General features: G+C 46.3%; 2 protein-coding genes across 2 annotated transcripts; one reads left to right on the forward strand and one right to left on the reverse strand.

Annotated features, from left to right (window-relative positions):
* Window positions 1–683: 683 nt before the first annotated feature.
* Window positions 684–2,657, forward strand: LOC123140986 (uncharacterized). The gene is made up of 3 exons (XM_044560240.1): window positions 684–1,009; window positions 1,096–1,322; window positions 2,034–2,657. Exons 1-3 carry the CDS (start codon window positions 808–810, stop codon window positions 2,640–2,642), a joined length of 1,038 nt encoding a protein of 345 aa, XP_044416175.1. The 5' UTR covers window positions 684–807; the 3' UTR covers window positions 2,643–2,657.
* A 3,550-nt stretch (window positions 2,658–6,207) lies between these two features.
* On the reverse strand, window positions 6,208–7,417 carry LOC123140987 (F-box protein At3g07870-like). The gene has a single exon (XM_044560241.1). The coding sequence runs from the start codon at window positions 7,336–7,338 to the stop codon at window positions 6,208–6,210; it is 1,131 nt and encodes a 376-aa protein (XP_044416176.1). The 5' UTR covers window positions 7,339–7,417.
* Between the last annotated feature and the right edge of the window lie 4,267 nt (window positions 7,418–11,684).

The following is an 11,684-nucleotide window of genomic DNA, read 5'->3' on the forward strand; positions in this document are numbered from 1 at the left end:
TGCCAAACATAGGACGACCCCTTCTTCAGTGCGTAGTTTAACAGGTCCCTGGATGGCCTTTAGTCCCGGTTCGTGTAAGAACCGGGACTAAAGGGCTAGGGCATTAGTAACGACCCTTTAGTCCCGGTTCCAGAAGCGGGACTAAAGGCCCTTATGAACCAGGGTAAAAGCCCCATTTCCTACTAGTGTTAGCTCTCAACCATGGTTTTCAATTTCAGTTTCAGAAAAATTTCAGCACCAACCGAAATCACTGAAATTCAGTGAATTTCAGTGATTTCAGTTTCCATTTCAGCCAAATGATCGAAATATTCACTTGAATTCAATTTAAATTTTGAAAAATATTGGAATTGTTGTGCTATACTGAAATTGCTGAAATATTTTGGGCGAAACGTAATATTTCAGTGTCTGCTGAAATTACTGAAATTCAGTGAATTTCACCGAAATCTCACTAAAAGTGAAAACCATGCTCTCAACACCTTGGCACACAGAGAATCATAGTTATCAATGAGTGTTTTCATATATACTGATGGCAATTTCACATTTTTTTATATTTCTAAAACATTTGTTTTGTTTTTTCTGCACATAAATGATGATTGGGCCAAAAGGCCTGTCGGGCTGCTGCGGGTCGCGCTGGGAGGGTCTGCTGGCGAACACAATCCTTGGCGATAACGATAGATCTGAAGATGATTGCATCGGGTCGGTGGCGAATCGTATACATCGGCGGAGGCGTGCAGAGCGGCGGCGGAGGAGGCGCGCAGGAAGAACCGGCCGAAGGAGGAGCGGGCGGCCGTGGATAAGTGGGAGGCGATGGGGGATCCCAAGGCGGCGGCGTACCATAGCTGGCTGCAGAGTGAACGGATGGAGTTGTTCGCGAGGAGGCAGACGGAGGAGAGGCATGCCCGATTGGACGACTGGCCGTCGCCCGACGAGAGGGCCGTCTGCGCTCGTAGCTACCGCAACGGCTGGAACCAAATGTGGGCATGCCAACGAGGCACCTACGAGGACACCAGTGAGTACTCGTTAGTTCAAATCTTGACTAGTGCCTACATTAGTTCAAATCTTGCTTATAAGTTATCACGACATGCAACCATGCAGCGGCTATCCCGGCCATGCGTTATACGGACGTCAAGCCGCCAGCATGGCGTCACGTCGGTCCGACAGGAACTTTGCAGATCTTTTCCTTCAAAGTCGCGGCAATAGCAGAGGAATTACGGTGGCCACTAGACGTGTATGGATTGATCGCGATAAGAGACCACCTTGACCGCAACCGCAATATCATCTTTGCTCGCGCAAGGGATAAATGCCAAACCATCAGTTTGGAGGTTCGTGTGCTTGCCATTGCGTTCTATCGTGCGTTTTTGGTTGATTGTTTTCTCTTAAGCTTTTCTAAAATTGTTAAATGGCATATGCAAAATAATTATTTGGAACAGGACATGTTAAGCTTTTCTAAAATTGTTAAATGGCATATGCAAAATAATTGATAAGAAGCATATCTTTTCGTGTTGGTCACTGAAACATCAAGATATAATATTTCTTCCTTTATTTGTGTTATGCACCTGATATGATCATCGCAGTGTTTTGGGTCACATTTCCCTTGCATTCAATAGTCACTGTTTTCTAAGTTTTATTGTTGTGATCTACTCACTATTCCCTTTTGAGGGGCTTTAGCTCTCTTGGGAATCTAAAGAAAGCATTGCTTTCTTGCAAAGGTTCTCGAGATTTAGACATCCTTGCTAACACAGCATTACCTCTTAGTAATTAACAAGCCATTGTCGTCATGTGCTAGTAATGTTTTTGCTTATGACACTAAATGAGTTATGTAACGATGGTAACATATCGCCTTCTCCTTTTATTCTCGATATCACAATTTTATAGCAATGGTCAATTTTATCTCTTTTTCTGCTTATTCTTGTTATCGCAATTTACTTATATTAGGTTGGCTATATTTCATATTGGTGTTATGACAAAAAATACATATTTACCATCTTTAGCATGTCAAATTAATATCTACTTCAATTATTTGTTGCATGCAGAATCCTTATTTAACACTAACAGGCCCAACTCGAGCTGTTGTGTTATCTGATGTGTCGAATTCTGTGCGCTTTGAGGTTGTGCTGAAAGTGAAGAGCGGCATTTACGAATCCGAAGATAAAGATTTGAGCTTCTTAGCAGCGAAGTACAAAACATCTGCATGGAATCATTCATGCCTGATTAACCTTGTTGCCACTAGCAAACTTTCCAAACTAGAATGGACATTCGTTCGCCTTGCTAAATCTGTGGAGGCTACAATCAATATACAAGTTATTCATGGGTCATGGCCAGATGGTTGCCGAGGTATATTCAGTGCAAGTACCAGAAGTCTAGATGGCATGAAAGTTTTGCTGCTGTCTCTTGAAGATGACAAGCTACCGGTTACTACTGATAGTATGGTCAATCTCACACGCCATGTTGCTTGCGTCGAAATTAAGGGAGAACTGAAAATTTCTGTTGCAACCGACTATTCCGATGGGAAACAGTTTACGACACACAATGAAACGGTTTTCGCACCTAGGGAAGCCGGTAGAAGTTGTGGTATTCTTAAGGTTCACTCATGTGTGATGAAAGTCATTGTTGCATGGTCACTTGTTTGCTCATCTAGATAGACACGCGGTGTGCTATATATGAAACTTTGATAATGTTGCATGAAGAATTTGTGATTTTGTATATACTCGATGTTACTATATGGTACAAGCCGGCTATTACTAACTCGAGCGGAAGCTTTGTATATAGCAGTCATAGTCTTCGTAAAATCTTCTGCCTTATGCGGCCAAGTGAGATCTCACCGGGTGTTTGGAGATCACCAACGATCGTATATTCAAATATATTTTTTAAGTTTGACCATCAATGAAAAAGCAAGATAACAACATCTACAACACCAAGCCGATATCTACACATATGTATGTTTGCGCAATGCATACACTCTGCATATGTAGATGCATTCTAGTAAGAACTAATAGGAAAACAGGAAGGCATTGAGCGACGAGTCCGGCACTATCATGCACACGCGTTGACGAATATAACATTTGTTTGTTATACACAAAAGCACAATAAAAGTAGAGCGGATTAAACTAGGGCCGGACAAAATGGCCCAATTGCAGGTTGCAAAGACGAACTGTGTCTCCACGGCAGCCTAGTGCCCATCGCGTTGTGCATGTCTCGGTGCTAGGATCGTAGACTCGGAGTTCAGAGCCTTGTCCGTAACACGAAGAGAAAAAGATCAACTTCCCGCCATCACATGTCACCCTGAGTGGCATACAATACTTGGTGGACGGATCCACCGGAATCGTGTACGCCTTGACCCACTTCTCATTTTCTGATTCGGTCATGAGCCATATAGTCATGTGCGCCCCCAGATGAACCACACAAAAACAGCCATTGAGTTCGGTTATCCGAACTATCCCACTCATCTTCCACCTCAGGGGGACCATCGTGTTCATTGGGCCTTTCAGCGGTTTCGTCCATTGTTCACTCTCGAGGTCAAGGCGAAGTAATGCGTCGTCACTTGGACTATCCGAGCTCAAGAAGTACATGGTGCCATCGACGGCAACAGGGGAGCTCCGTCCATCGGAGATACCGGCGGGAGGTGGCCGCACCCGCCTCCATCTGGCACCGTCTCCTACCGTCAGGACCTCGTAGTCGAACGACCAACCCAACAAGAGGCGGACCACCTTGTACTTGCCAGATGGTTCAGCACGGCCAAAACCAAAGACGTGGTGCAATTGCGATTTTGGTTTCGGGCAGTCCACCACCACCTCCCCTTTGGCGAGGTCGATCACATGGGCTCTACCGGAGAGATAGTCGGTGATGCAGACGTGGTCGTCGGCGCTCGTGGAGAGCGACCCCATGCCGCCTATGCCTTTCATCTCCCTGACAACATTGCCGTCCATGTCCATCAGCCGCAGGTCGTGGCCTCTCCCGGGGTTTTCCTGGGAGGATCTGACGACAAGGAGCGGCTCCGCGTGGCGAGATCTATGCGTGGCGATGAAGGCTGGGTCGGAGAGGACGGCACGCCACACCCTGCACACACACCGAAACCGACACACGGAATTCAAGGGCGCCCAGGAGAGGATGTTGAAGATGAGCTCGTCTGGCAACGATACCGTGGCGTCCGGACAACAGCGGCGTTTGGGTGACAGCGGTGGCGCCATGGCACGCGGTGGCGTTGTTCCTGTGCAGAACGGCCGATGGGTTGATGGAGGAGGAATTGACCCGTACGTTGAATATATCAGTTGAGGGCTTGGCGTAAGATTGGATCGGTAGATAACCGACGGGGCAAAGGTGTTCGTCTGTACATAGACTTCCTCTTCGATGTGTACACGTATTGGATTGGACTCGTATTTTACTTTCCAAACGGAGATGGTAAGCAATTCAATTAGCTGCTTGTAGTTTACCCGCAAAAAACAAATGCTTGTAGTTGTACTTTTTTTTCTCGAGATACTTGTAGTTGTACTTGTATACAGAATTCATGAAACATGCAGCATGTGAGCACCTTTTATCCTGGGGTTAAGATGAGACCGCTTTCATGAAGCAATATCGAACGGAAATATTACTCCATCCATCACTACACACACAGGAAAATCGTAATACGCCGAGTATTAAAATACTCGGTGGAGGAAACCTTGAACTCGGTTAGCCGTATGCCGAGTGTTGCACTCACTTCCCCTTCTCGGCTTACACCATGTTGGCAAAGGGCTGTAAGCCGAGAGCTTTTTCACAGGCAACCGGCTTCCACTTTGCCGAGTGCTAAGTAAAGGTTCTTTGCAAAATAAAGCACTATGACGGTCATCAAATGGAGACGGCAGTGCCATGTGGCATGTTTGTAAGCTGTGTGCCATGTTCGGCATTATCCGTAGCTAGGTGCCAACCAAAGGTTGGTACACGGCATAGCTATAAGCCGAGCGTTTTTCTGCTCTGCACGGCATATATCTATAAGCCGAGCACTTCTCCAGCTCTGTCGGTACTGCCCTGTCATAGATCTAAGCCGAGTACCGCTCTGTCGGTACACGGCATAGCTATAAGCCGAGCGCTTTTCCAGCTCTGCATGGCATATATCTGCCGAGTACATGTGTACGCTGGCATCATATACGGCGTCTCACGGCAGGGATAACGCGTTGAGGAATAAACTATCTTTTGCCAACATGGAACATTTAAGAAAAGACACTGTATCTTTGTTGCGTAATCCAAACAAGATATAGGTCATAAACCTCAGATGGGGAACCACATGGGGCTCCCAACAAAGCCTAGATGAGTTCCATCAAGTTTATAATAGTTTCATCAAATTTCAGAGAATCAACCCTACGCCTCACTTGCAAAACTTGATGAAACATAGATGATTTATTTAAAAATTTATAAGACTTGATGTATATCCAAAAACTTAAAACATGATGAAACTTATTTTGTATCGGAAACTTAGTTTTAGAGCAAAATCCAAAGTTGAAACCAAGCTGGAGTGCTGGTTGATTTTAATAAAATGCACATTTCCCATCTATATTTCAACACTTTTCCTAAATGAGAACAGTTTGATCCTGGTCATCTCTTCCCCATTGAACGGTTGGAGAGATATGTGTGCACCGATGCAGTTGATACGTCCTCTCAAAATCAACTAGGATTTTTCCACGATACGCGCCGGGTCATGGCTATAGAAATGTTACCTTATCTTCAAGATCTGAAAGGGATGCAGAATTTCCTTGGGTACGCAAGTTTTTATAGACGGTTTATCAAAGATTTCTCCAAAGTGTTGAAACCGTTAACTATACACTATGTGGGCTGATCCCTTGGGCCTCCATGCGGGCCTGACCTATGTCATGGGGAGACGCTGACTACAAATATACAAGGGGAGGCTACAAAGAAGTCAGCCCCTCAAAATCAAAATCTGTTAGATCAATGGGTTGATCAAGGAGGACGACCTGATCGATCGGTTGATACGTGGCGGCAAAATTGATGCTATTATACTTATTGTAGATCTTCTTCCACATCGCGTACTCCAAATACATAAACGCATTGTACAAGCAAGAACTTGTAGAGACACGCAAAGAATTTCAGCAACGAGTCTGGCAATGTCTGCACAAATTATATCTGTTGAGATTGACATGTGTACAGAGGCACACTTTTAAAAGTACAGTGGATTCAACTACTATGGGCATTCCATAAAGAAAACTACCATGCGCCTCAAATCTTCCTCGTGACAAAAGGGTTCAACTGCAAGCTGCAAAGACGAATTATCTCAACGTCATATTCTAGTTCCCGTAGCGTTGAACATGTCTCGGAACAAGGATCATAAGCTCGGAGTACCGGTGCTTGTCCATGCAGCCAAGAGTAGAAGATCAATTTTCCACCATCGCGTGTAACCCACAGAAGCCTAGCACAATAGGTGGATGGGGCCATTGTGACCGTGTACATTTTGATCCACCTATCTTCATTGGATTCAGTCATGAGCCATATTGTCATTTGTTCCACCAACTGAACCACACATAGAGAACCGTTGAGCTCAGTTATGCAAACTTTTCCTCTCCTACTCCATGGCTCGGAACAAATTGTGCTCATTGGGCCTTTGATTGGTTCCTTCCACTGTTCGCTCTCGAGCTCGAAGCAAACTAAGCAGTCACGATCTAGTTGCCATGAGATCAAGAAGTAAATGTTGCCGTTGACACCAAGAGGAGAACTTATCTTAGTTGGACACGACTCCATCCACCTCCATTCTACGTCTTCTCCTACGGTGAGGACCTCGCAAGTTTGATCGGACCAAAGGCGGACCACCTTGTACATGCCGGACGGTACGGCGCGGCCGAAACCACAGAAACATGTCAACATGCCGCCTCGTGATCGAGGGCGCGATTTAGGGCAGTGTACGAGCACATCCCCCGTGGCAAGGTCAACCACGTGAGCGTCATAGGAGAAAGCATCGGTAACACAGACTATGACGTCCATGCTTGTGGAGAGCAGCCCGATGCTTCCTCCGCCCTTGATCACCTTCACAACATTGCCGTCCATGTCCATGAGCTGCAGGTCGCGGGATCCCCAGGGGTATTCCTGGTAGACGCTGGCAATGATGAGGGGCTCGGCCTGGCGAGATCTATGCAGGGCGGCGAAGCCCGGGTCGGAGACGATGGCGCGCCACCCTCTGCAGACACACCGGAGACGACTCACGGACTTCACCGGCAGCCTGGAGAGGATGTCAGAGACGACGTCGTCTGGCAAGGACACGGCAGCGGCGTCCGTGGTGGCCGGTGCAGGCGTGCTTGTCGCGGCCGGAGGGGGGCTGAGGAGGCGGCGGTGCTCAGGCGACCACTCTGGCGTCATGGCGGTGAGCGCGTGCTGCGGCGTGGATCCGGTGGAGAACAATCGATGCAGCAGGAGGAGACTTGACCCGTGGAGGAGGTCAGCCTCGGCGCTAAGATCGGATCGAGATAATCCCAACCGACCGGGGCGCTTATAGGCGCCGGCGCACCGGCCGGCCGAGTCGTTTCGGCCGGTCCAGCCCAGGCCATCGGATGTGAGCCAGGCAGCCGTTGGATTCAGACAAAAAAAAACAGATCGCCCCCAACTTCTTCTTCCTCGGGCAGTCGGCCTGGATCCGCATCTCCCGCTCGGGGAGCACGGCACCGCGCCTCCTGTCCCCTCCGGTGGTCGTCCCCGTCGTCAGTCCCCACCCTCGCCGGTCTTCCTGGTCGCCCGCCGGACTCCGCCCTCGCCGGCCGTCCTCGTCGCCGGTCCCTCACCCTCCCGGCCTCGTTGTCGCCTCGACCCATGCAACAGCTCCACCTGTGGTTGCAGCTCTTGACGACGACGGTTGTTGCTCCGCCGCCCTCGCCATTGAAGCTCGCTGCAGGAAAATACGTTGACGACGGCCGCAAGTCAATCAACGCCATTTGAATGGATGTAGCAAAAAAAATTCACCGGTAGTAGCAAAATCAAACTACGGGTGCAGCAAAAACGCCGTCGCCGCCTTCGCGGGGTCGCAGCTCCGCCTTACATGGATGTAGCAAAAAACTCCAACGGTAGTAGCAAAATCCTGCTACAGTTGCAGCAAAAACATCATTGTCGTCCTCACGAGGTCGCAGCTCTACCTGATGGATGTAGCAAAAAGCTTTGCCGGTAGTAGCAAAACCCAACTACGGTTGCAACTTCCCCTTGTTGTGCAGTGCCATTGAAGCTTTCTATGTCTATGGTTGAAGCTTTTTTCAACGGCCGTTGAAGCTTTTCTAGGTGACGGTTGCAACACTTGTATACGCGGGAGGATCCGAGCATGGCGGCAGGCAGCCATGGCGGCCGGCGAGGGAGCGCCTGGCCGCCGGCGATGCAGCTTGTGGTGGCCCAAACGCAGCCCTAGAGGAGGGGGGGAGGGGATGCGCGCGCGTGAAGGCTGTAGGTAGGGGATGGATCTAGCCATGGCGGCCGGCGAGGGAGCGCCTGCCCGCCGGCGATGGAGCTCATGGTGGCCTAGTCGCTGCCGAGGGGGGGAGGGGAGGGGCAGGGGGAGGGAAAGGGAAGGATGCGCGCGCATAAGGCTGAAGGTAGGGGATGAAGGCGCTGGAAGGAGGCGGGGCGCGTTTTGCCAGCGTGGCGTGCGAACCGGCCGAAAGTTCGGCCGGCGCACCGCGCCCAAACATTTACCAAAAACAAAGATGTTGCATAGTCAAACTTGTCTCCACTTGATGCATACGTAGACGTAGTGGATCGGAAGTAAGAGATCGTATCTTTGGATTTTTCTTTTTTTTTAGAAACTCGCATCTTTGGTACTCCCACTATCCGGGTTTATTAGCCCCCTTTCATTTTGAGACAAAGTTTGATTATGAATTTAACGAATACAATATAAACAAAAACTATATTATACAAAACTTTTTTCAAATACAAATCCAACAATATACTTTGTGTAACATATATTTTATATATTTTTAGTTAAATACATGGTCAAACTTGGACCCAAAATACAAAGGGACCTAATAAACCCGGACGGAGGGAGTACTACTATATGCGAGATGCACATGTCCGGCGGATCCCTTGAAAACGGGCCAATGTTTGGAGGGAAACTTTTGGTCTATGGACGTATATACATCTAACATTCTTAAGAAGTTGATATCCACTACTACCAATTCTTTCAACATACACACTATCACATCATCATCATGCCACCTCATCATTTAGTGCCACCTCATCATTATTTTCCACGAATCATGTGATTAAACCCGGGTAATTAATTGAAGCGGGCATGTTCCGTCGGCAAAAAACACATATTTGACCTGAGGACGAAAACAATTCACGATCTGAACTGCTTTCGAAAAAAATTCACTGAGCTGACCGTTTCGAGTGGCGCCCGACAGATAGGCGCCACACGCCGGTCCAGCATGGCAGCCCGGGCCCCACTCCTGATTGTGCAGCGCCTAACTGAAAGGAGCTGCACAGTGTAGTGCAGCGCCTAACTGAAAGGAGCTGCATAGTGTGGTGCAGCGCCTAACTGGAAGGAGCTGCACAGTGTAGTGCAGCGCCTAACTGAAAGGAGTTGCACTACCTTATATTAAAACTGTTGTAACTTTTAATCCGTGCATCCGATGAAAACGTGCCTTATATGAATGTTGTACATTTTTCCGTGTTCTACGCAATGGTGACATTTTCATTCATGTTAGGATCAATTTGCTTGATGAAAACCCTGTTGCAAAAGTGCATCATAATATAGCTGACAGAATCTGTTAAAATTTACAAACTTGGCATGATGGCCATTGACCTATAGCTCTTACGCGTTTGCAACCTACATGAGTTTTGCCCTGCATAATGTGTACTTTCACTCCATGACTATGCTTGCCATGTTAATCATCTTTAACATGTTCATTTCTTGCATCTAAGTGACTAACATGATATAAGTGAACTTCTGTTACAGAAAGTTATATTTTGTAAGATCCATAGTAATTAATCCTGACATCATATGAATATGATCTAACTATGAAAGTTGGAAATTTTTATGTCTACCTTAGGTCCATGTCATTTTCATACCCACTAAATAGTTGCATCACTATGTTTTGAGACACTAAAGTACCTAAGGCAATGTTCTGCCAGATTGACATGTTAATTTCACCAAGTCACTGGATGTCAACAGAACTTTGCATTTTGTAAAATGCATAGTAAATCAACCATGCTTCATATGGAAAAACTTTATATATGAATTTGAGCATCTCCATGTCTACTTTCAGTATATCCAGCGTGTTGCCATGTTAAAAACATTTAACCTGATGTTATGTCGCACTAAAGTAGGCATGATAATGTTGTTGACAAATTTGTTGCATATCTTGACATAATCATATCTTGATTTCTATAAAAACCCCTTGGCATGAACTTGATATGTTTTTCATTTAGAATTTTGTTTAGATCAATTTAGTTTTCCTGCTGGCTAAACTCTGTTATTCATTATGCTTGTAGGATAAGCCTTCTAACATCCAGCTAGTAGCGCTGACAGCTAGTTTTCCAGTCAACTCGGTTTTATCGTCCTGGTTTGCATGAGGCACCCTGGGTTATCAAGTTCAAACCGACTCACTCCATACCGACCTCAGCTTTTTCCAGTAGCCTAAAGACAGAGTCCAAATCAGAGAACATGTGCTCTTGTTACTGACAGCAAACATTATAGGTGCTAAATTTTAAGACTATATAAGTATACATCTTTATAAAATGCAAAGTTCTGATGATATCCTTGAACTCGATGAAATTAATGTGTTACTCTGGCAGAACATTGCCTTAGGTACTTTACTGTTTCAGAACATAGTGATGCAGATGTTTAGTGGGTGTGAAAATGACATGGACTCCGAACAAACTTCGGTCATCAAATCACATAACTCATAATACAAATCGTCATCGAACGTTAAGTGTGCGGACCCTACGGGTTCGAGAACTATGTAGACATGACCGAGACACATCTCCGGTCAATAACTATAGCGGAAACTGGATGCTCATATTGGCTCCTCATATTCTACGAAGATCTTTATCGGTCAAACCGCATAACAACATACGTTGTTCCATTTGTCATCGGTATGTTACTTGCCCAAGATTCGATCGTCCATATCATCATACCTAGTTCAATCTCGTTACCGGCAAGTCTCTTTACTCGTTCCGTAATGCATCATCCCGCAACTAACTCATTAGTCACATTGCTTGCAAGGATTATAGTGATGTGCATTACCGATAGGGCCTAGAGATACCTCTCTGATACACAGAGTGACAAATCCTAATCTCGATCTATGCCAACTCAACAAACACCTTCGCAGATACCTGTAGAGCATCTTTATAATCACCTAGTTACGTTGTGACGTTTGATAGCACACAAGGTGTTCCTCCGGTATTCGGGAGTTGCATAATCTCATAGTCAGAGGAACATGTATAAGTCATGAAGAAAGCAATATCAATAAAACTAAACGATCATAATGCTAAGCTAACGGATGGGTCTTGTCCATCACATCATTCTCTAATGATGTGATCCCGTTCATCAAATGACAACACATGTCTATGGCTAGGAAACTTAACCATCTTTGATTAACGAGCTAGTCAAGTAGAGGCATACTAGGGACACTTTGTTTGTCTATGTATTCATGTTGGGGAACGTAGTAATTTCAAAAAAAATCCTACGCACACGCAAGATCATGGTGATGTATAGCAACGAGAGG

Source organism: Triticum aestivum, chromosome 6D (assembly GCF_018294505.1).
Source record: "Triticum aestivum cultivar Chinese Spring chromosome 6D, IWGSC CS RefSeq v2.1, whole genome shotgun sequence".
Lineage (NCBI taxonomy): Eukaryota > Viridiplantae > Streptophyta > Magnoliopsida > Poales > Poaceae > Triticum > Triticum aestivum.

What these genes read in the sequence shown, in the direction of transcription:
- LOC123140986 (XM_044560240.1), top strand. Translation starts at nt 808, where the DNA reads ATGGGGGATCCCAAGGCGGCGGCGTACCATAGCTGGCTGCAGAGTGAA. An exon ending in AGGCACCTACGAGGACACCA is followed by an intron (nt 1,010 to 1,095) that starts GTGAGTACTCGT and finishes GCAACCATGCAG; the next exon opens with CGGCTATCCCGGCCATGCGT. An exon ending in GCCAAACCATCAGTTTGGAG is followed by an intron (nt 1,323 to 2,033) that starts GTTCGTGTGCTT and finishes TGTTGCATGCAG; the next exon opens with AATCCTTATTTAACACTAAC.
- LOC123140987 (XM_044560241.1), bottom strand. Translation starts at nt 7,338, where the DNA reads ATGACGCCAGAGTGGTCGCCTGAGCACCGCCGCCTCCTCAGCCCCCCT.